We start from the raw sequence: 22,755 nt of genomic DNA on the forward strand, positions 1-22,755 counted from the left end.
AAAAAAAAAAAAAGCCAGAGGTATCATCCTACCAGACTTTCGGCTAAGCTACAAGACCATAGTGATCAAAGCAGCATGGTATTGGCACAAAAATAGAGACATTGAAATTTGGAACCAAATAGAAAACCATGAGATGAAACTAACGTCTTACAGCCACCTGATCTTTGATAAACTGAACAAGAACATACACTGAGGAAAAGAATCTCTATTCAATAAATGGTGTTGGAAGAACTAGATAATCACATGTAAAAGACTAAAACTGGACCCACACTTCTTACCACTTACAAAAATTGATTCAAGATGGATAAAAGATTTTAATCTAAGACAAGAAACAATAAAAATCCTCCAAGAACATGTGGGGGAAACACTTGAAGATATCGGCCTGGGGAGAGACTTTATGAAGAAGACTTCCACGGCAATTGCAGAAACAACAAAAATAAACAAATGGGACTTAATTAAACTGAAAAGCTTCTATACAGCTAAGGAGACAACAACCAAAGCAAATAGACAACCTTCAGAATAGTAAAAGATATTTGCATATTATGAATTGGACAAAAGCTTGATAACTAGGATCTACAGAGAACTCAAATTAATCAACAAAAATAGACCAAACAATCTCATATATCACTGGGCAAGAGACATGAATAGAACCTTCTCTAAAGAAGAAAAACAAATGGCTAGCAAACCTATGAAAAAAGGCTCATCATCCCTAATCATCAGAGAAATGCAAATCAAAACTCCTGACCTAAACTAATACAACATTTTTGGAAGGAAATATGGAGAACCCTCAAAGAACTCAAATTAGACCTCCCATTTGATCCTGCAATTCCTTTACAAGGTATCTACCCAGAAGAAAGAAAATCCTTTTATCATAAGGACATTTGCACTAGACTGTTTATCACAGCTCAATTTATAATCACCAAAATGTGGAAACAGCCTAAATGCCCACCAACCCAGGAAAGGATTAACAAGTTATGGCATATCTATACTATGGAATACTATTTAGCGTTAAAACAGACAGAAATTTTATATCTTTTGTATTGATCTGGATGGAAGTAGAACACATTCTTCCTAGTAAAGCATTACAAGAATGGAGAAGCAAGAATCCAATGTACTCAGTTCTAATATGAAGGCAGTAGCTAAGCTAATACAAGGGGGGGTAGGGGAGTGAGCAAGTGGGGTAAGGGGATAGGGGGTCACACTGTATGGCACACCTCTTGGGGGCAGTACACAATTATGAGAGCAACTTTATCTAACAAAAGCAATCGGTATAACCTAATTCTTTTCACCCTCAATGAATCCAAACCATTTACAAATATTTTTAAAAAGAAATTGATCGTTAAAAAAATTTAGAAAATGTGCACCATGTGAGCAAAAGCTTTAAAAGGCATACTTTGGATTGATCCCCAAGATCAGCCAGCTAACTTTTCTTCAAGAGACTAAAAAAGAGAAGAAGCTATTTTATAAGAGTAATGAAGTGTAATTGTGTCTTCCACTTAGGGAGAATTTGGAGAAGCTTAGTTGTTTGGGGAATTTGTACTTATATAAACTATCATCATTATTGTGTGGATCATGGGATAAGAGAAAATGTACTTGGAGTGCATTAAAAAATGACAGTAGGTAATGCATGTCATCATTCAAAGGGTTGCCTGAATGAACTGGCCAATCAGAGACGAGATAGATATACACTCCATCAAAGATAAGCAAAGGGGTATTTTTGTTTTGTCTTAAAGTGTATTTCATTTTCAAGTAAAATATAATTCTTATTTAATAGGAAATATTCACAAGCTAACATCAGTGAAGGAGTATTGAGCAGTGTGGTTGCTGTCAGAGTAGTTACTATCAAGTGCAATGTCAGCAGAAACACCAGCGGCCAGTTAGGGAGTAAATTGGGCTGGAGGAGATGCGGGTCGAGATCAATTTAGATTTCTAGCGTACAGACATTACTCATTCCCGCTCTGCCAGCATGAGGGACTTCCCTGGGTGACTCACAGCTGTTGGATCTGTAAATGAGGTAGCAAAGATCCCAAATCAGTGTGTGCGAGATATATCATACATATAGAAGTATAAAAAATACAGCTGCATAGTTTGAAATAAAACAAGATAAACACCTGTGTGGTCAATGTCTCAGCTGGAAAATAAAATATCACCAATTCACGAGATGACCTTTTATGCCTCTTTCAGACATCCTTCATTTTGAATTTTAGGTTAATCACTCTCTTATTTCCCTACCTAGTTTTATTATACATGTATATATTCCTTGACTACAAATATATTTCTTTTCTTATTTTTAAATTTTCTCATTTTAAAATGAGAATCATATAGCTTTCATTTTTCTGATAAGCATCTTGGCTTTGACAAGCTTTATAGCTGGGCTATAATCCATTCATTTATTTATTTGCTGCATAGTGTTCCATTGTTTGAATGGCCATGACGTATGAAACCACTTCACCACTGATGGACATTCAGGTTGTTTCCAATTTGAGACTGTTATGAGCAAGATTTCTTGACGTTTGTATACATGTTTCGTGGTGTATAAATTTAGGGATGGAATTGCAGAATTGTAAGATACATGCATATTTAGTTTTACTCTATCATGCCAAACTTTTCCCAGAGTCGTGATGCTGATCACTGCTAACATTTTCCCCAGCAGAAGATGAGCATTCTCAACTTCACACTCCAGCCAGAGCTGGATACTGTTCCACTTTTTGATTTTTCTAGACTAGTGGGCATATACATGGTAGCTCACAGGTTTTTAAATTATTATTTCATATTAATATGAAGGTACAAATTTTTAGGTTACATTGTTGTCACTTCCAAAGCAAAGCTCAAGTTGTAAAAGACCCCTCCACCCAGGGGGGTGTGCTGAACAGCCTCCAATTGTGCACATTAGGTGAGATCTCACCAAATGTCCCCCCCCCCCGCCAATCGCCCCCCCCACCCGCTTGCTAGACTATATTTGTGTTTTATCATTCATTTGAATGATAACCATGAGCGTGTAATTGTTTAGCTCATGGTTTTTATTGTATTTCTCTGATTAGGTTAAGGTTAAACTTTTTTCAGTGTTTCTGGACCGTTTGTGTTTCCTCTCCTATAAAATTCTTATTCAGGCTGGGCACAGTAGCTCAAACCTATAATCCCAGCACTCTGGGATGCCAAGGCAGGAGGATTGCTTGAGCTTAGGAATTCAAGACCAGCTTGAGCAAGAGTGAGATGACCGCTCCCCCCCCCTTTTCTATTAAAAATAGGAAAACTAGGCAGGTATGGTGGCAGGCCCCTGTAGTCCCTGCTGCTTGGGAGGCTGAGGCAAGAGGATTGTTTAACCCAAGAGTTTGAAGTTGCTGTGAGCTATTATTGCCACAGCACTCTACCCAGGGTGATGATGTGAGACTTTATCTCAAAAAAAAATTTTTTTTGTTTATATATTTACTCTTTTTCTATTGGGTCCTCTGGGCAGAATTAAACAGCAGAGCCCTGCAGCCATTGTGCGTGTCACCCTATATTTGGCCAACATCACGTTTGACACTAAAAGACGTCCCCCGCATATTACCGTGACAAATGGCCAGGTTACCAAACACTGTACAGCCTGATCCCAACGTCATAAAATATTCATACCTATCTAACCTACACTGGAGGGGAGGTCGTTCTAGAGAGAGCTGCTTATTGCTGCCTGGTTTCAGAACATTTTCTGCTCATGCTATTTACAAGAACATTTTTAAAAATAAATGAATGAATGCTGCATCCATGGGTGGAGGAGGGGCCGGCCAGGCAGTGCGAGCTGAGGCTCCCCTGCAGCGGAGAGAGGCCGGAGGAGGAAAATGCCAGGCGGAGGGGCCCCGGGCGCTCCCTCCGGCCCAGACCCGGAGCGCTGCACTTCCCGTAGGAGCGAGGGGTTGCGGACGCAGGACGGCGGGGAGGGGGCGGGACGCGTGACGGGGGGAGGCCCCGGACGCGGCTGCGGCCCGGTGGGGGGGCGGGGCCAGACTCTCGGGGCGCCGGGAGAGCGGGGCGGGCCGGGCGGGGAAGGCGACAGGAAAGAGCGGCCTGGGCCATGGCGGCGCCCGACGCGCTGCTGGTGATGGGCGTGAGCGGCTCGGGGAAGTAGGTCCGGCCGGACGCGGGGTGGGCGGGCGCGAGGCGGGGAGCGGGGATGGGGAACCCTAGGGAGCCCCCGCCTTCCCTCGCAGGTGAGAAGCCGAGGCTCGCGGCACCTGCTGCTCCCCCCACCCCCCAGCCTGCTCGTCCCCGGGCGCCCGGCCGGGACACCCTCCGCGACCCCCTCCGCGACCCGGGCTCGCCATCTGTGAAACCCGGAGGCTCCAGCGACTCCGGGGCCGGGAAAGCCCTTTGTAGGAGGCGCCTGCGAGGACGCAGAGAGTGAAAGGTTGGCAGGGTGAGGAACGACCGTTCCATTCAGCACCTACAGTGGCTCGCGCGGTCACAAGTGCTCGGGTTTCGGGGCGTCAGGCCAGAAAATGTGGGAAGGTGAGAGGCCAAAGCGACCAGGCAAACCGCGTTGCAGGCTCCTGCTGACCTTTGAGGAGCTCCTCAGACCACGCGGCTGCCCCCTCCTGTCCGGCTCTGGATTTTTCTGTTTAGATCTTGGAAAGTGAATTCACTGTCTGCTCTGTTGTTTTCCATTTTCTTTGCTCAGCATTTCTCAGCTTAAACTGGGAGCAGACGGTGTTAGTATGAAGGGTGGCTCCTGAGGGTTTGGAAAGGAAGGAGCGTTCTGAAAACCACACAGGTTCCACCCAGCCCTGTCTGGCGAACTCGGGGATTGGGAAGTTGGCCTTTGGTTTCCTGATTAGACCAAAATCTAACTTCTTTTTTTTTTTTTTTTTGAGACAGAGCCTCAAGCTGTCCCCCTGGGTAGAGTGCCGTGGCATTACAGCTCACAGCAACCTCCAACTCCTGGGCTCAAGCGAGTCTCCTGCCTCCGCCTCCCAAGTAGCTGGGACCACAGGCGCCCGCCACAACGCTCGGCTATTTTTTGGTTGCAGCCGTCATTGTTGTTTTGGCGGGTCCGGGCTGGGGATTCGAACCCGCCACCTTAGGTGTACGTGGCTGGCGCCTTAGCCGGTTGAGCTATAGGCGCCGAGCCCAAAATCTAACTTCTGTCCTCTATCAGAAAAGACAATTACTGTGCCATTGAACTGCTGATAGCAAAAGACAGAACTTAATCAACTAAAAACATAGTAGCCTTCAAAGACCTACAGTGCCCTTCTAGAATTTTCTGAATCAGGAACTGTCCATGTAGTCAGGTGTATATTAAAGCTCTATAGGGACCAAAGCCTTTGGCCTCCTACAGGTTTGCTGAAAAAAAGGCAGATTGATTAATAGGAGAAAAGACATACAGTAAATTTATTTAAATTTAGTTAAATTTAAAAGTATAACACAGCTGGGGAGACAAAAAATAAATTAAAAATATTTTTTTAAACATGTATGCACTGGAGCATTCAGAATTTACACCCAAAGATGCAGGGAAACTGTCCGTTTTTATCCTTAGGTTCATTAAAGTATGGACAGTCCTGTAGAAATACTGGACAAAACTGAGTGGGGAAACCCAGTAAGACCTATTTAGATTTTTCTTGGTCTTTCTGAGCAACATCCCTTCTTGTGGGTGTGGGGCAGGATCCTCTCTGAAATGGGGACCTTAGGACCTATAGTCAAACATCAGACAAGGTAGGTCAGATAATTTATTTATGGCAGTTTTACAGAACAGTTTTAGGCTTTCTGGTTGGCTTTTGCAAAAAGGGATTGTGGTTTCTATGACCCACCTTGGGGAAGAGGGATTCTGGTTTCTGTGGCTAGCCTCTGGGGAGAGTGGGACAGAGACAGGAGAGCTAGAGAAAGAGAAAAGCTTTTTGCTTTTGAGGCCTTCATTTGGGGGGTTGGTTTTCTGAGCCCCAACAACTCCTATGCCAAGTAGATGAGTTTAGCTTTCCAAAATTATTAGGGGATCCTTAGCCTCAAAGACAAGAAATCTTGAACTTAAATTGAAATCAAACATAGAGCCCCCAATCCCTAGCTGTTGTGTGGTCTGAAGAAATTGGAGAATGTAAAACTGTTGCCATGGTGTGATTAACAAGAGCCAAGAGTCCAAGGCCTTGGGACTCTGTTTGGTTCCACTGCTGTGTTGCTGTGTGAACTTGCACAATTCATTTACTCCACTAAGCCTTAGATCAGATGAAGAGAGTCCAAGCCCTGTGATTTACAGCTTGTGATATCCACATATTCAGTAACTATTCATTGAGCTCAGTCCTTCCTCTATGTATGTCATTGTCATATAGGGAACAGGACAGATAAATATCTGCCCTCAAAGAGAGGGAGAGAGGACTCAAGGATGGTTCAAGATTTTAAGGCTGGGTAGTTGTAAGAAGGGATTTGCTACCCTCTGAGATGGGGAACAGTAGATAGAACAGATCTGAACAGATCTGAAGAACAGATAGAACAGATAGAAAGTCTTAGAAGCTCAGTGTGGGATATGATGAGTTAGACGTGCTGATCAGTCATCAACTGAATTTGTCCATGGCAGGTTGGATTTCCAAGTCCAGCATTCAGAGAAGAGGGACTTTAGATATAAATATGGGAATCATTGGTGCATTAATATATTTAAAGACCTAAGACATTGAGATCACCAAAAGAGTGAGTATAAACGAGAAGCTGTCCAAGGACTGGGCCATGGGGCTCTCTGATAGTAGAAGGTCAGAGAGACTTGTCAAATGTCAGCGACTAGCTGAATAATTAAAAAACTGAGACTTCATTATATTGACCATTGGATGTAGCAACATTGCATTCTTTAGTGACTTTTGTGAACCACTTTGGGAGCCCTGCAAGATTTTTTAAATTATACTCCATAGTGTTTGAAAAAATGTTTGTTACAGCTTAATGCCTTAAGAGTAAAATAGCCTCAAAATAAGACTTCATTTAGAACACTGCTAATAATACGTGGTGGTTCATGCCTGTAATCCCAGCATTTTGGGAGGTCAAGATGGGAAAAATACTTAGGCTAGGCGTTCAAGTGACAGTGAGACCGCGTCTTTACAAAAAAATTAGCTGGACATGGTAGCATATGCCTGTAGTCCTAGCTACCTAGGTATCTTAAGTGGGAGGATTCCTTGAGCTCAGTAGTTCAAAGTTACAGTGAGCTGTGATTACACAACTGCACTCCAGCCTGGGCAACAGAGTAAGATGGGTTTCTGACAGGTTTCTTTAAAACAAACAAAGTGCTAAAGTAACCTAACCTTAAGTACTTAAGTTTATTTATTTACTATGTTCACTATTCCCCCTTCCCCCACCAGAATGTAATGGATCTTTTCTCTTTTATTTACCAATGCAAAATACTTTGTGTCTAGAGCATTGCCTGGGACAGACGTAGTGAGTTCTCAATAAATATTTGGGGCTTTTTGTTTTTTTGTTTTGACATAGAATCTCACTATGTCACCCTCAGTAGAGTGCTATGGCGTCACAGCTCACAGCAACCTCCAACTCTTTTTTCTCAGTTTTCTTGCCTCTGCCTCCCAAGTAGCTGGGACTACAGTCACCTGCCACAATGCCCGGCTGTTTTTTTGTTGCAGTTGTCATTGTTGTTTAGTTGGCTTGGGCCAGGTTCCAACCCGCCAGCCTCTGTATGTGGCCGGCGCCCTACCCACTGACCTACAGGCACCGCCAATAAATATTTGTTGACTTACTGAATGAATGAAAGATGGCAGCCATTTCCACGGGTGACAGTGTTAGTTTTCTTTACATCCCTTTCTAGGTTTCCTTCCCTCCACTGCTGGAACAAGTTCAGATCTTTGGAATGTTTCTCATTTATACTGCCTCCCTTCCTCTCCCCACGGGCCTCCTTTATAAGTCCCTTGTTCCTGATTTAGACCAACCCGCTGGGAGATAGTAGTACTCCAGAACTTGGTTTATAAGGCTTAGGTCTGACCAGTCTCCTATGGGCCAAGCACTGTCGCTTATTTCAGCCAAGGCCCCCTGTGCTTAGTTCCATGTTCTCTAGTTTAAAAGGTTTGGATAGAGCAGCAGACAGTAGCTTTTCCTTTCTGCCATCTACATCTAAAGCTATGTAGCTCTACTGTTAAATTACGAGTGCCGATGGTGGCTGGCACGTTCATTCACGGCCAATCTAACTGGGTCTTCAGTGTGATTTCTGTTATGCACACCTCTGGCTTCTCCAGCCCTGGATTTTGGCTGGGAGGGTTTATTCATCAGTTAGCCGCAACACGTCTCCCTTGCAGCCTTTAGTAGAGTGAACATAACGGGAAGGATGTCAGTGCTCTTTGAATCCTTTGGTTACATCAAGGAGCCAGTCTCGGTCTGGTACAAGTGTGTCTTTAACACCTTTCTGATACCTTTCAACAAAAGAGAAACAGGACCCTTGTTAGGCAGTAGTATCCAGCTAGAATTTAATCACATTGTTTTGTTTTCTTTGTATACACTTTTTTGATTACTTTCTGTTTCAGGTACGTGATAGCTTCTTGCATAAGGGAAAGGAAGAGAGTTTCCTACTTTAACACATCTAATTTTTAAAAGTGAAGCAATTAAATAAAAAATATCAAGTTAATAATTGTAGAGGCGATATGTAGGACTTCAGAGAGGGAGGGGACATGATGAAATGGCATAGGGATAGAGTAAAAATTATGAAGATGATACTTAAATAATTGGCGTTTGGGCAACATGTTAGAAATTGAGAGCAGGAAAGCACTTGTTGTATCCTTGTCTTCCAGCTTCCACCCCTGCCCTCTGGTGCTAGACTGCACACCTTGAGATGGCTGAGACGGTGTCTCAGTGGGCTCACCCTTATGTCCTGGGAACTAGAGGTGCCCAATAAAGATTGGCTGAATGAAATGGAAGTGGATGGGTAAACCATGCAGCTCTGTTCCTTGTGTTGCGGGTGAGGCAACTGAGGTTTAGATAGGCGCCTTGCCCAGAAGCACACAGTTAGTGGCAGAAGGCAACTGTCGGCCCAAATGGCAGTTCTGAGACCCACACCTTTTACCCCAGTAAGGGTATGAATAGATCGTTACCAGATGCTTTGCACAGAAAGCACTTACCTCCTGATCTTAACAAGGGCTGGTAATCCTTCGGTCTTAGATCCATGCCCTTTATGTCTCTCTGAACCCCCAGACAATGTTCTCAGGCTTTTATCTGCCCCCTGAACTTTGCATGAGTGCTGTCAGAGATAAAATCCTCCATCGGACCCTTCCCTCCAGCATCCTCAATAGAATTTAATCACTTTATTAATGCAGTGTTTTCTCTCAAAAAATAAACATCTATGCAACAGCGACCAAAAAATTGATTATTGAAGAAAAAACTTCAGGGTTTAATGAGATCTTATATATCACCTTTGAAAATGAAATAGTGGTAGCTGGCTTATTTCTTCATGGGCATTCCTCAAGAACAGCTAGGGCCAATCTCGGCAGCGCTGCTTTAGGATCATGTGGTGATTGGCATTTTAATATTGGCTAGGACAGCTATCTCTGTCCTGGGCTTCCTTGTGTGGAAGGAAGTGCCACATTTTGGGCAAGAGCAGTAATGGAAACACCTGTGTCCTCTCAACAGATCGACGGTGGGCGCCCAGCTGGCATCCAAGGTAACCTGCTCTGACACCTCCTCAGTGCATGACCGCTTGGTTCTTGCCTTGTTACTTCTCTACTTTTCTTCTGGGCTATAGTAGTTTGGGCAGACGCCTCCATGTGACTTTTAACCCATTGGAACAATTCCGTTTTCCTTCTTGGTGATTAGAAATGGTGACAAATGAATAAAGCCCAGCCACAGGGACTGTGAACTAGCACGGCAAGGCTCTCCACTGCTGGGGGTCGTCCTCAGTGGTGATGGGCGCAGAGGGAGGTAGTATTGTCCCTATAGCTGCCTGTTAGTATTAATAACCCTGTGGTGGCTGTCACAGGGGCCCAACTACCTGCATACACATACCTTTTAACTTTGTTCTAAAGCTGGGATGGAAATTCTATGACGCGGATGACTACCACCCGGAGGAAAATCGAGTGAAGATGGGAAGAGGGATTCCGCTGAATGACCAGGTACCGTTCACTGTCTTCGTCTAACATACATAGTCCACCAGGGTGATACAGGGTGAGGTATCTGCAGCCTTTGGCGTAGTCGAGTTTCTGAGTCATGAGTCAACACATGTACAGGAGCTCTAAAAAGCCAAGAGCACAGCAGGTACTCCACATGTGTTAGCACCAGCCCTGAGCTTCTGTCTGAACTTGGCACCAGGAGCAATGCCACCCTCTGCCCCAGCTTGGGCAGGGCCTGCCAAAACACCTTGTTTCAGGATTTTAATCTACAAAATGTAATCCCCGAGAGGACAGGGGCTCCCCTGTGCCTTGTTATTGGGGAAGTTCATCATCTTCTCTTCCAGATCCCATCAGCCTACCATTATCACCATACACTGGCATCCACCCGAAAGCCAGAGTGATCTTTGAAAACCCAAATCTAGCCATGTCTACTCTTCCTAATACCCTTAGAGGCTTCCCACTGATCTCAGGGTCAAGGACAAACACCTAAACTGATAAACTTGTGTGGTCCAGCCTTCACTCCCTGTCTCCAGGAAGCCACCCTGCCCCTCTCTGTGCCTCCTGCAGTGCTTCTCCCTACCAGGCCTCATATGCCTGTTCCCCTCTTTCTGTGCTTGCCCTGCTTATCTTTAGATTCTCATTGACTTCTGTAAGTAAAAGCCCTCACTGACCCATGTAAATAAAACCCCATGCTGAGCTCTCCTAGCACCATTTATTGGCACTGTCCCTGTTGTACCTCAACAGTTGATGGTGTGAGACTGATTAATGTTTGTCTCTGCAGCTAGACTTTACACCCAAAAGGGAAAGGACTGCAGGCATTTCCGCTAATCATTGTATCCCGAAGGCCCCCCCCCCAGCAAATGTCAAATAAACCTTGGGACATGTCTTTAAATGAATGAATGAATGAATAGCACTTTCCTGCATGCAGGGCCATGAGGCCATCTCTTAGAGTGTCTCTCTCAAACCTGACTTCCAAACCACAGATTCACTGGCAGAACTACCTGTCACTCAGGACAGACCTCAGGGGCAGGGCGAGGGCTGCTCTGGGGCACTTAGGTCCATGCACTAAGTGTGTCCAAAGGGCAGGAACAAATGGCACTGATCAAAGAGCAACAGTGTTGTTTTCACTTTCAGTGGCCTGGCCCAGCTCACCCCAGTGGTGCTTTCCTTCCCTATCTTCCCTTTTTTTCTGCCTGGAAGGACTTGAGCCAATGACCACTGCTAGGTCTATTCTAGAGCACCTGGAGGTTACACATACCTTTGTTTGAGGGGGTACAGCTTGAGTTTGCAATGGTTCATGCTTTGAGCCATCAAAATTAGTGTTGGAACAAGACTTTAGGAGATAAAGGGAACCATCAAAGATTTATAGAGTAATAATTTAAACATAATAGTGATACTATATTAGAGATGATCAACGTACGCAATCTGGCTCCACCACCAGGCTGTGTGACCTTTGACAGGGGGCTGTCTCTCTGTGCTCACTTTACTCCTGTGAAGTAGAAATGGTAACAGGATCTATTTCATTGCATTCTTGGGAAGGTTAAATGAGATAATGCAAAAAAAAGGCAGAGAAAAGTGCCCAAGGCATTCAATAAATAGCACTATTATTAGTGATAATAATACACACAGCATAAACCATATATGGGCATAAACATACATCATTTCTATGAAGTTTGGAAGATGTGACTGTCACCAGAGTTATTTTTCCTCTTTAGTGAGTACACATAAACTGTACATTAAAGAATGAAGTGTGCCAGCCACATACACCTAAGGTGGCGGGTTCTAATCCCCAGCCCGGGCCCGCCAAACAACAATGATGGCTGCAACCAAAAAATGGCCGCGCGTTGTAGCGGGTGCCTGTAGTCCGAGCTACTTGGGAGGCTGAGGCAGGAGACTCGCTTGAGCCCAGGAGTTGGAGGTTGCTGTGAGCTGTGATGCCATGGCACTCTACCCAGGGGGATAGCTTGAGGCTCTGTCTAAAAAAAAAAAAGAATGAAGTAAAGCAACCCAGATAGATGGATTTAAAATGGCATTTCTACAGCCAAGTGCAGAAGTCGAAAGATGTAAGCAGTGGCACCCAGAGAGGAGGCCAGGTTTACTGAAAGGGGAGGGTGATACGCCTGGGCTGTGCAGTCTATTGGAGGGGTGGGTGCAGGTGGGCCGTTAGGGACCCCTCTTATGTGGGGCGATAAGGGGGTGGGCAAATTTCACAGCTGCCCCGAGGGTCCTTTGGGTCCTTTGGCACAAACATCTCAGCGGGTGGGTGAGCCAGATTCTTTGTTTCCTTGTGTTAGGAGGAGAGGAGGAGGAGGGGAAAGGGTTCACGGGTGGCTGCCTTAGGCCTCCCAACACAAGTGGTGCTTGTTAAACATCTGTATGGACAGGGGTATGGGTGGGATAGAATCTAGAAGAGGAATTTATGTATAAAAGAAAAGGTACTGGGAGAAATCTGAGTTACTTGCTAAAAATTTTTGGGAAAAACTGTAAGTTAGGCAGCATTTAAAGACAACCCAAAACAGGGAGAGAAAGAGGTAGCACTGAAGATGGTTTATATTCTTTACAAAAACCCATGAGTTACCCAGTCCTGCCCTGACAGGGCCCCATGATAGTAAGTAAAAATTGTCCAACGCAGAGGGCCAGGTTCTGCCTTGGGGAAGAGTCTAGGGAGCGTTTAGGGAGGGTTTTGTACTCAGCACGCTTAGGGCTGAGGTCTTAGCTGAAGGTATCAATGGCTCTGTAAGATTATTTAAATATAAATTAATTACAATTAAATAAAATGTAAAATCCAGTTCTTGGGTTGCACCAATCACCCTCCCTCCATCCATCTTCCCCCCTCCCCTCCCCTCCCTCTTCCCTTTCCCCATATTCTTGGGCTATAATTGGGTTATAGCTTTCATATGAAAGCTATAAATTGGTTTCATAGTAGGGCTGAGTACGTTGGATACTTTTTCTTCCATTCTTGGGATACTTTGCTAAGAATATGTTCTAGCTACATCCATGTAAACATGAAAGAGATAAAGTCTCCATCTTTCTTTATGGCTGCATAATATTCCATGGTGTACATATACCACAATTTATTAATCCATTTGTGGATTGATGGGTACTTGGGTTTCTTCCATGACTTAGCAATAATGAATTGGGCTGCAGTTAACGTTCTGGTACAAATATCTTTGTTATGTAGTTTTTGGTCTTCTGGATATATACCCCAGTAGAGGAACTGTAGGATCGAATGGCAGGTCTATTTTTAGATCCCAAAGTGTTCTCCAAACATCTTTCCAAAAGGAATGTATTAGTTTGCATACCCACCAGCAGTGTAGAAGTGTTCCCTTTTCTCCATATCCACACCACATCTCTGGTTTTGGGATTTTGTGATGTGGGCTAATCTTACTGGAGTTATATGATATCTCAAAGTAGTTTTTTTTTTTTTTTTGAGATGGAGCCTCAAGCTATCCCCCTGCGTAGAGTGCCATGGCATCACACTCACAGCAACCTCCAACTCCTGGGCTCAAGCGAGTCTCCTGCCTCCGCCTCCCAAGTAGCTGGGACCACAGGCGCCCGCCACAACACCTGGCCATTTTTTTGGTTGCAGCCATCATTGTTGTTTGGCGGCCCAGGCTGGGGATTCGAACCCGCCACCTTAGGTGTATGTGGCTGGCGCCTTAGCTGCTTGAGCCACAGGCGCCGAGCCTCTCAAAGTAGTTTTGATTTGCATTTCTCTGATGATTAAGGATGATGAGCATTTTTTCATATATCTATAGGCCAGGCATGTGTCTTCTTCAGAGAAGTTTCTCTTCAAGTCCCTTGCCCACCTTGAGATGGGATCACTTGTTCTTTTCTTGCTAATACGTTTCAGGCCCTTCTTTAGTTGAAATCTTCTTTTATCTTCCCAAGGCTTCATTAAAATTAGACCCTCCCCCCTACTCAATATATTCCTTATGGTTCTTCTCAGTATCTTTTGGGTAATCTAATTCATCACCTGCTCCTCTGTCTCTTCCATCAAGCTGTGTTACCTTTGGGGAAAAGAACCAACCCCACTGTTCATATTTGCACCCCAGTGCTCAATACAGTGGTCTGTACCTGTTAGTATTTAGTATTTCTGGAATTAAAGCCCAGTATATTAGTATTTAGTATTTCTGGAATTAAAGCCCAGTATCTACCAAATTAATAGTAAGTTAAAACTCTTAAAAAAAAATTCAAGGTAGGAAATATATACTGTTTATTTCAGCTATTAAATGAGCAAAAAAATTGGTTTTTTAACTTTTTTTAAATTCCAGAAATATTACAGGAGTACACACATTGTGATTACACATTTTGCTTTTGTACATTTTAAGACAAGGTTGTAAGTGTGCCCTTCACCCAGAAAATATGCATTGTACCAGTGAGATGTGAATTGACCCTGCCCCCTCCCACACTTCCTAATTTCCTTTGCATTTTCCATATATGTACATAAGGGTTGATCAGCCAGTTCCAGTTTAGTACTGAGCACATGTGGTGTTTGTTTTCCCTTTCTTGCAATACTTCACTTAGGAAAATGGTCTCCAGTTCCATCCAGGCTGTTAACAAAGATACTAGGTTAAAATCTTTTTTATGGCTGAATGGTACTCTATGGTATTCATATACCACAATTTAGTAATCCATTCAGGTTGTTTCTACATCTTTGCAATTGTGAATTGTGCTGCTATAAAACAAAAATAATGTTTAAAATGGAGTTTATTCCTTTTCTTATTGAAATCCCAAAACAGCTCAATAAACCATGCAATCCCCATTTTACAGATGAATAAAGAAGGTGCAGAGAAGTTAAGTAATGTGAGCGAAGCCACACAGTGAGAGGAGTCACCTAGCGCCATACTTATCCTACTGTGTTAAAGGTCTTGATAATCTACCCAACAAATGATTCACAATTCATCTGGTTAATTACAGAGCAAAGGGGAGAGTAAGAGTAGCAAGGAGAGACGGAACTTCCCCCAAGCACGTGCACTATGGGGCCTAGGCCTTAGAGTAGTCAAGGCACTGGCTTGAAGTAGGTCAGGAATGAGAATTCTCACTTCCACACTGGTGCTGCCTTGGAGAAACCCTTTTCTTTGTGGCCTCATGAGATCCTCCAAAGAAAGATGCCAGTCATTTAATTATGACTCAACATTTAGAAATCTCAGAAATAAAAGTTCAAAGTGCTTCTCTTTTGTCTCCAACTTTAATTGTTTTTGTGACTGATGTGCACAGTCCTTTCTGGTGGTATGTGGTCATTGGTCTGTCATAAATTCTGACAGGGCCAACATCTGAAAGTATCCATTTTTGTTAAATTTTATTATGATTAAATGAAACAACATGCTTTATTATTGACTAAAGCATATACTAAGACACTATTAAAACAATAATTTTTAAAAAGCATGGATTCAAAATAAAGCTGTAGGGCAGCCCCTGTGGCTCAAAGGAGTAGGGCACCGGCCCCATATACCAGAGGTGGTGGGTTCAGACCCAGCCCCGGGCCAAAAACTGAAAAAAAAAAAAAAAAAAACCAAAGTAAAGCTGTATTTCCTTGTACACAAACTAGAAAACTTACTACCCAAACATATTTTCTGTTATTTTAAATTTGTCCATTTCATTCCTATTATGAAATATTTTAGGCATGTGGAAAATATAATGAATAATATAGTCAACACTCAGCTTAATAAAATCATGTATTTGCTTCCTCAGCTGTAAAATAATACAGAGACTGATATCCATTTCCACAGCACCAAGAAATAAAAACATCTGTGTATATGGGACAGAGGAAATATATAATCTATAAAATAATAAGCACAAGTCTCTCCCTTTGCTAATAGGAGAAGTATTAGCATTTAAACAAATATTCTTCCTTTGGTTCATTCAGCATCCATTATAAACATTTATGCCAGAAAAGCAGTTTTTTGTTGTGTATTCATCTTTGAGTCCTAATTCATGGTTAGAATTGCCCCTAAGTAGGTATGGAATGTATAAAGTAGCCTTCGGCCCTCAGAGGCTTCCAAACCTCCTCTTCTAAACCAAACATTCTTCTTGCTAAATGAAGAGCAACAGCACACAGCACTATCTCAGGATTTTAAGTGAAATTTCACTGAGAGACTTGCACAATGAGAAGGGTTTTGTTGTGGGAAAGGCTGGCTGACCACCCGGCCATGACCCCAGCTGAGGCTCCATCTTGCCAGCTCCCTTCATAGTCAGCACATTGAACATGAGTTCATCCCTCACATGAGATACCCCCAATCATGTTTACGAGGTGGCTGGTAACCAAACTGCCAGTGGATTAATTTACCAAGAGAAACCTAAGTGGCACATGCCCCACAACACTCACGTCAATCTGATACACACATTTTCAGAAACCCGCATACAACTGAAAGGTTTCTTAGTAAACATGGGAGTTAGAACCAAAGTTTCTAGTGGTCAAGACCATAACATCCTGTTAGTAGGAAGAGATCTTGACCTTCCAATGGTCAAGACTCCGTGTCCTCTGGACAGTGCTTATTCACCATTCAGTCTACAGCGCTCTGACCTGGGCTCCCTGCCCACGCAGCCTCTGAGAGACGGCCGTGCTCCTGTTATGTGTGCAACATTTAGTTGGATCACAGTCGTGTCTCGCTAGCCTGTGAGTCATTCTTGCTCCTTCTCGTGATCCTGTACATTTCTGCTCCTTCCCATCAACTGCTGGTCTTTAAATTTAATCCTTACAGAACAGTTTTATTTCCAAGTCCTTAGGAAAGTAGCTTGCTGTGGCTCCTATTTACTATAAGATGGGTCCAGTGACCCATTAGCTTTATAGGAGTTAACATCACTTCTGTGAGAAGCCACATGCCCCCATTTTCACGTAAAACACACTCCAGAGTTAGAAATCAGTCAGCTAAATGCTTATTATACCACTTTACCAAGCAAGCGGCTGGTGCTTCCCTTCTTGCGGGCCTATAGATGCCATCACTTTATAGGACTGAATCCCAGGGTAGGAAACAGAACCTTTCCCAGTTGATGTGAGGCTTCAAGTCCCGGTCACCCTCTTCCATTACAACCTGCTGTTAGAGGGGCTGTTTTAGAAAATAGATTCAAGAAGTTTAAAAAAAAACAGCTCCTAAATAACAGTATTATCTTTTTCATCTCTTTAGTCTATGAATGTGACAGAAAAGCTTAGCTAATTACAAGGGGAGTACAAGAAAGGAATTTAGAAAGAGGCATTCAAATAGTACCTTAGAAGTGACTGAAAAATCACAGTGGGCTCGGCGCCTATGGCTCAAGTGGCTAAGGTGCCAGCCACGTAAACCCAAGGTGGCGAGTTCGAATCCAGCCTGGGCCCGCCAAACAACAATGATGGCCGCAACCGAAAAATAGCGTGGTGGATGCCTGTGGTCCCAGCTACTTGGGAGGCAGAGGCAGGAGACTCGCTTGAGCCCAGGAGTTGGAGGTTGCTGTGAGCTGAGATGCCATGGCACTCTACCCAGGGGGACAGCTTGAGGCTCCTGTCTCAAAAAAAAAAAAAGAAGAAAATCACAGTGATCATTTATCTAGTAGGTTCCTGAACCAAAAGCACCCAGAACAGTGTCTGGGTCTCCCTAAGCACACAATAAGCATTATAAATGGAAAAAGAGGGTAGAAATCCAGATGTGTGCTTGAATTGGCAGCTTTTCCTCAGGGCAGTTTTTTATCATAAAATACTGCACAATTTCATCAGTCTAGCTAATTATCCCTGCTTCTTCCGTGGCCCCTGCTGTAAGCCCAGTAAACACTACATTGCCGGGTAGTTTCAGGTTGCATAAACGTAGCACAATCCCTCTGATTTTTCTCCTCACAGGTTGTCCAAACTATCTAGTTTTCAAGCAGGATGCCCTAGAAAACCTTGCCAATAAAGTTTCCAGGGCACATGAAATCTCCCTATATAGCCTAGCTGCATTGACAGAGTTCTTTATGATCTGCAAAGGTGGAGCTGGTGAGCCTCATCCTGCTACTGCATTTACAAAAAGCCACACTTGTCCCACTCAATGCCCTCAGACAAGTGCCAACATAAACAGATGTTTCATTTGTTAGATGCGTTTGAGATTCCATGTGTAGCATGACAGTAGCTGTTGTGACTTGAGTAGGGATTTGCCTGGATTACATAGCCACTTGTCATTTAGGATAAAATTTGTGTAACTCATGTAGCTGTTGTCATTTGATTTCCACCTTGTGTGAATTTTGTAGCTATTACATTTGGACTCTTAAGGGATTTCTGGTGTAGTGGGAGCCACAGGTCAGGATGCGGTTGGGGGTTATAGTATATAAAACAAAACTAATCACAGGTTGAAAATTGCTAAAGCTTTAAAACCTCTCTATATTGGTAGACAGAGGTTTGTTTTGTACTGTTTTGTCTGCTTTTGAATATGTTTTAAATTGTCCATAATAAAAAGATTTTCTGTTTTTCTTAATTTATTATGACCAATATCAGGTTTACTCTGGGAAAAAGAAAAGAACATGTCTCAGGGAGATTTATTTGTGAAACACTGGAGGTGCTACGTAAACTTCTGTTTTCTTTTTGGAAAAACAGAAATTTCTACAATGCTTGTGTCCAAGGGGAGTTTGGATTTTGGAGAGTTTGAGGAATAGGACCTGGGCACAGTTGACAGTAGAGGCAACTAAAGAATACGTTCAGTAAAAGTTTTATCAACATATCAGAACCAGGGAAAACATATGAAATGGGGAGATCAAGACAGGGAGAGAGGTACATACTGGTACTTTATGTCAACCTTTAATATTATAAGAAAAACCACAGACACCCAAACCAAGTACATGTTGTGTGGTTACCTGCCCAGTGATTGGCACCTCAGCCTTGTGCATGGCCTCATCCTTAAAACCACTAACCTCTGAACCTGAACATTTGTTAACATGATATAACTATGTTTCTGTACAAACAAACAATGCCTGGAAAAGTCACCCTGTGTTTGCTTTAATTTCAGGACAGGATTCCATGGCTGTGCAACTTGCATGACATTTTATTAAGGTAAGAAACCATTGGGCCCTGGCATAAGTCAGCAAATGAAGAAAACCATCAGAAAGTATAGAAAAAAAAAAAATACACTCTTGAAATCACAACTGACTGATGAAGGCTCCAGGAATCAAATGCACTTCTATACAGTGACAGATAATGATTTCAACCAGCCACAGGCAGCCAAGTAGTCTAGTCAGGCTCTGGAGACAGCTTCGTGATTACTGGGAATTTTGATTAGCCACTTGGTTCCCAGAAGCCTGTTTCTTCATTAGTAAAAACAGTATAATCTGTTAGAGTATAATCTGTCCTACTTACAGATTATAGTGAGGACAAAGTGCATGGGTAACACTTATAACGGGGTAATCACCGTGATCACCCCGTTCTAAGTGTTACCCTACCTGTAATTGACTATCTTAGTCACCCCTGTTATTTTCCCCCTGCTTCAAGCTGCGACCTGGAAGGAAGATAATTAGCTACCCAGGCTGGAGTCCCACATTGCCCAGCTCTGTGGCATGCCTCTGAGCTAACATGGTCCCCCCACATCTACAGGCCTGTCCCCACTTGTCAGGACACGAAGGAGGATGAAGAAAAGGAAGGGAGGGGATGGAAATAGGTTGTAAATCTTGCTTCCTAAGATTAAGTCATATTTTATCAACCTAAAACCATCTGGGTGCCATGAAGTTAGTACATACTTGTGACCAAAACGGCCCACTGACTTGGGTGGCAGCCCCATCTTTCTCTTGGCTTAGGGTTTGAGAACTCCTGCCCAGCTGGGTCTCTTAACAGACTCACTGACCTGGAAATGGCAGCGGTAGTGAAGATCCTCAGGAGAGCAGGATCAGACCTCGAGGTCACACTCCACAGAAGAGTGGACCTCAGCATAGAGGTTTGTTTCTGATGACACACTCCAGCCACTGAGTCTCTAGTCCAACTTGGCCATGAGATCAGAGGGAGACCTCTCAAATAAAGTCTTTACCATGGCCCACTCCAACCATTACCATTGTTAAGAGGGAGTCTGTTTCCTCCTGTCCTTCCCCACAACTATTGTCAATCTCAGAAAAACTTATCAGTGTGATGTGTGAGAAATGAAAACTTGTTTTAATTGCACTCCCATGATTCCTGAGCACCTAGGTATATAGCCCATTGAGGTATCTTATTCTGTGAACTGTCCTTTGCTATTCTTTGTCTATTTTTTGGTTATGTTGTCTTTTCTGAGTCATTTGGAAGAAATGTTTTTACATTCTTCACTATATAAACTAGAGTTTTATTTTCACAATGACTTTTGTGTTCTTTCTACAGTTAAGTCTATTTCATCTGCTCAACTTTAGTATAAACTCATGAGTAGATACATTACGCAGTGTATTAGTATTATTTTTATTTATTTATTCCACTTCTTAACTCTGCAGTCCCAGCCCAGCCCACAGCAGCTGGGTGGAAGCCTGTGGCTCACTCTGTGTGGTTTCTGGACACACTGGCTTCCCTTATTGGTACTGTGTCACACTGCCTCTATTTCTAGCTCAGTTTTTTCCTTAATGCATCCCTGGAAACTTCTCACATCATGCTCACCTTGTCTTTGCAGAAGCTGATGTTCCTTTCTCTCCTCCTTTCTCCAGCTCTGCACTGGAAGCTCTCCCAGTTGTTCCCACCATACCGTAGAGTAGGAGTCAAAGGAGATAGTGGTTGTAGAATGCAAATCACTGAACAACTTGCAGAGGATCTGAGCCAAGCTGTTTGGGCAGTGCAGGTGCATGCTGTCCACCCTATGTCCACACGCTGAGGCTGAGCCACATCCTACACCCCTAGGGCAGAACCACCACTTACTAAGCACTTTTGTGTACCCTGTACCTCTCCCAACAGCTCTGTGGGCAGATACCCTGAGTAGCCCCACTTACCAGATGATAAACCTAATGGCCATGAACGTGAATGCATTTGTCCAAGATCGCTCAATTCACAAGTGCAAGATCTTTAACTCAAAGCCAGAACTGCCTGATCTTACCCACCATTTTCTAATGGCTTCCCCTGGTAGAGAAGTAGGATTGGAATCCTCCTCTAGTATTGACATCAGTCATTTTAAATGTCATTGTTCCTTACCACCCTCCACCCCCCTTTTTAAACAGAGATGTAGCCTCAGGACACTGTGTGGTTCTAGCCTGTTCAGCCCTGAAGAAAATGTACCGAGACATCTTAATACGAGGAAAAGCTGGTGCAGCTCCGAAGTGTGAGGAGTTGGGAAAGGAGGAAAAACCAAGTGAAGTCCAGCTCCTGGTGGTCCATCTCAGTGGGTCATTTGAGCTCATCTCTGGGCGCCTACTCAAAAGAAAAGGACATTTTATGCCCTCTCAGTTACTGCAGTCCCAGTTTGACACTCTAGAGCCCCCAGTAGCTCCAGAAAACTTCATCCAAGTAAGTGTGGACAAAAATCTCTCGGAGATAATTGCTACAATTATGGAAACTCTAAAAATGAAATGAAAATTGTTTATCAGTGGTCCAAAGAGAATTAGGCATCCATTGCTATCGTATCTCAGAACTTGTTCCAGGCTCCTGACCCCTGTTGTATTCTAAATTCTTAAGGTGAACTATAGAGTGTCAAGATAGGCTTCTCTGGATGCATTTTTAGGAATCACATGCTGATCCTGGGAATCACATCCAGAGAAGAGAGGAAACTTTAAAAGTCAAGTTTAAATTGAAGTTGAAATTCACACAATCAAATGATCAGAAGAAATTCTGTAATCAATGACGGAAATCACATTTAGAACTTTCTTGCTTCCCCCCTTTATTTGTACAAATGAAACTCCAATCAACCAAGCACTGATGTGTTCCAATGCCGGGGGCATAGGCTTTGTGGCCGGCCTGTGCTCTGCGGTCATTCAAGGACATTTTTGTCTGTGATTTTTGTTTTATGAGCTGCCTTCGACAATAACAAAGATACAGTTTAGCCCTTACAGGCTGCAATGGCGAGTTCTACTTGAAGGCAGAATCTGATCCATGTGTGGCAGAAATGAAACCTCCCATACCGCTCATTCTGCAGCCCCCCCGGCACTGTGCTGGAGGCTGGGGAAGAAGAAATGAAGATAGAAGCCTGTCCTCCAAGAGTGGGGCTCTGAACAGGCAAACAGATGGCTCCACAACAGTGTGACAGAAAGTAAGCACAGACAATGTGGGCTCCAAGTTCAGCCTAGGGACATCTGGAAAACTTCAGCATCTTCACATTACAGGTCAGCTATTCTCAGACTCCCAGAGGCCGACAAAGCCAGGAGTTCTGTGAGGAAGGCACTTCATCCACCTGCATTTGTTATTCACAGTGATCTACTAATGGGCACAAACATACAAGTACTCCACTGTGTTCATCTAGTGTATTCGTGCCCAAGGGCTGTTTTAGAAATTTATAGGGATATTAATGTCACAGTGATGGATAGCCATGGAGGTATGGGTACCGGCATTTAGGAGGCAAAGGCCAAGGATGCTAACCAGACTTTGTACAATACATGGATAGTTCTTCAGAATAAAGAATTGATTTTAAAGCTGGGCAAGGTGATGCATGCCTCTAGTCCCAGCTACACAGGAGGATCACTTGAACCCAGGAGTTCAAGGCCAGCCTGGGCAACAAAATGAGACCCCATCTCTTAATTTAAAAAAAAAAAAATCTTCAAGTATCTTCCTGGGGGACACTCATGTAGGACCCAATGAAAAACCTGTTTATAATTACAGGCAGTCCCCAGGTTACAAACA

At 43.5% G+C, this 22,755-nt stretch overlaps 1 protein-coding gene across 1 annotated transcript; it reads left to right on the top strand.

Annotated features, from left to right (window-relative positions):
* Nucleotides 1-4,034: 4,034 nt before the first annotated feature.
* On the top strand, nucleotides 4,035-22,269 carry IDNK (IDNK, gluconokinase). The gene is made up of 5 exons (XM_003782975.3): nucleotides 4,035-4,101; nucleotides 9,571-9,601; nucleotides 9,963-10,049; nucleotides 18,995-19,038; nucleotides 21,144-22,269. The coding sequence occupies exons 1-5, from the start codon at nucleotides 4,052-4,054 to the stop codon at nucleotides 21,493-21,495; spliced, it is 564 nt and encodes a 187-aa protein (XP_003783023.1). The 5' UTR covers nucleotides 4,035-4,051; the 3' UTR covers nucleotides 21,496-22,269.
* Nucleotides 22,270-22,755: the final 486 nt, after the last annotated feature.

Source organism: Otolemur garnettii, unplaced genomic scaffold, assembly GCF_000181295.1.
Source record: "Otolemur garnettii isolate 467f Iridium unplaced genomic scaffold, OtoGar3 scaffold00006, whole genome shotgun sequence".
Lineage (NCBI taxonomy): Eukaryota > Metazoa > Chordata > Mammalia > Primates > Galagidae > Otolemur > Otolemur garnettii.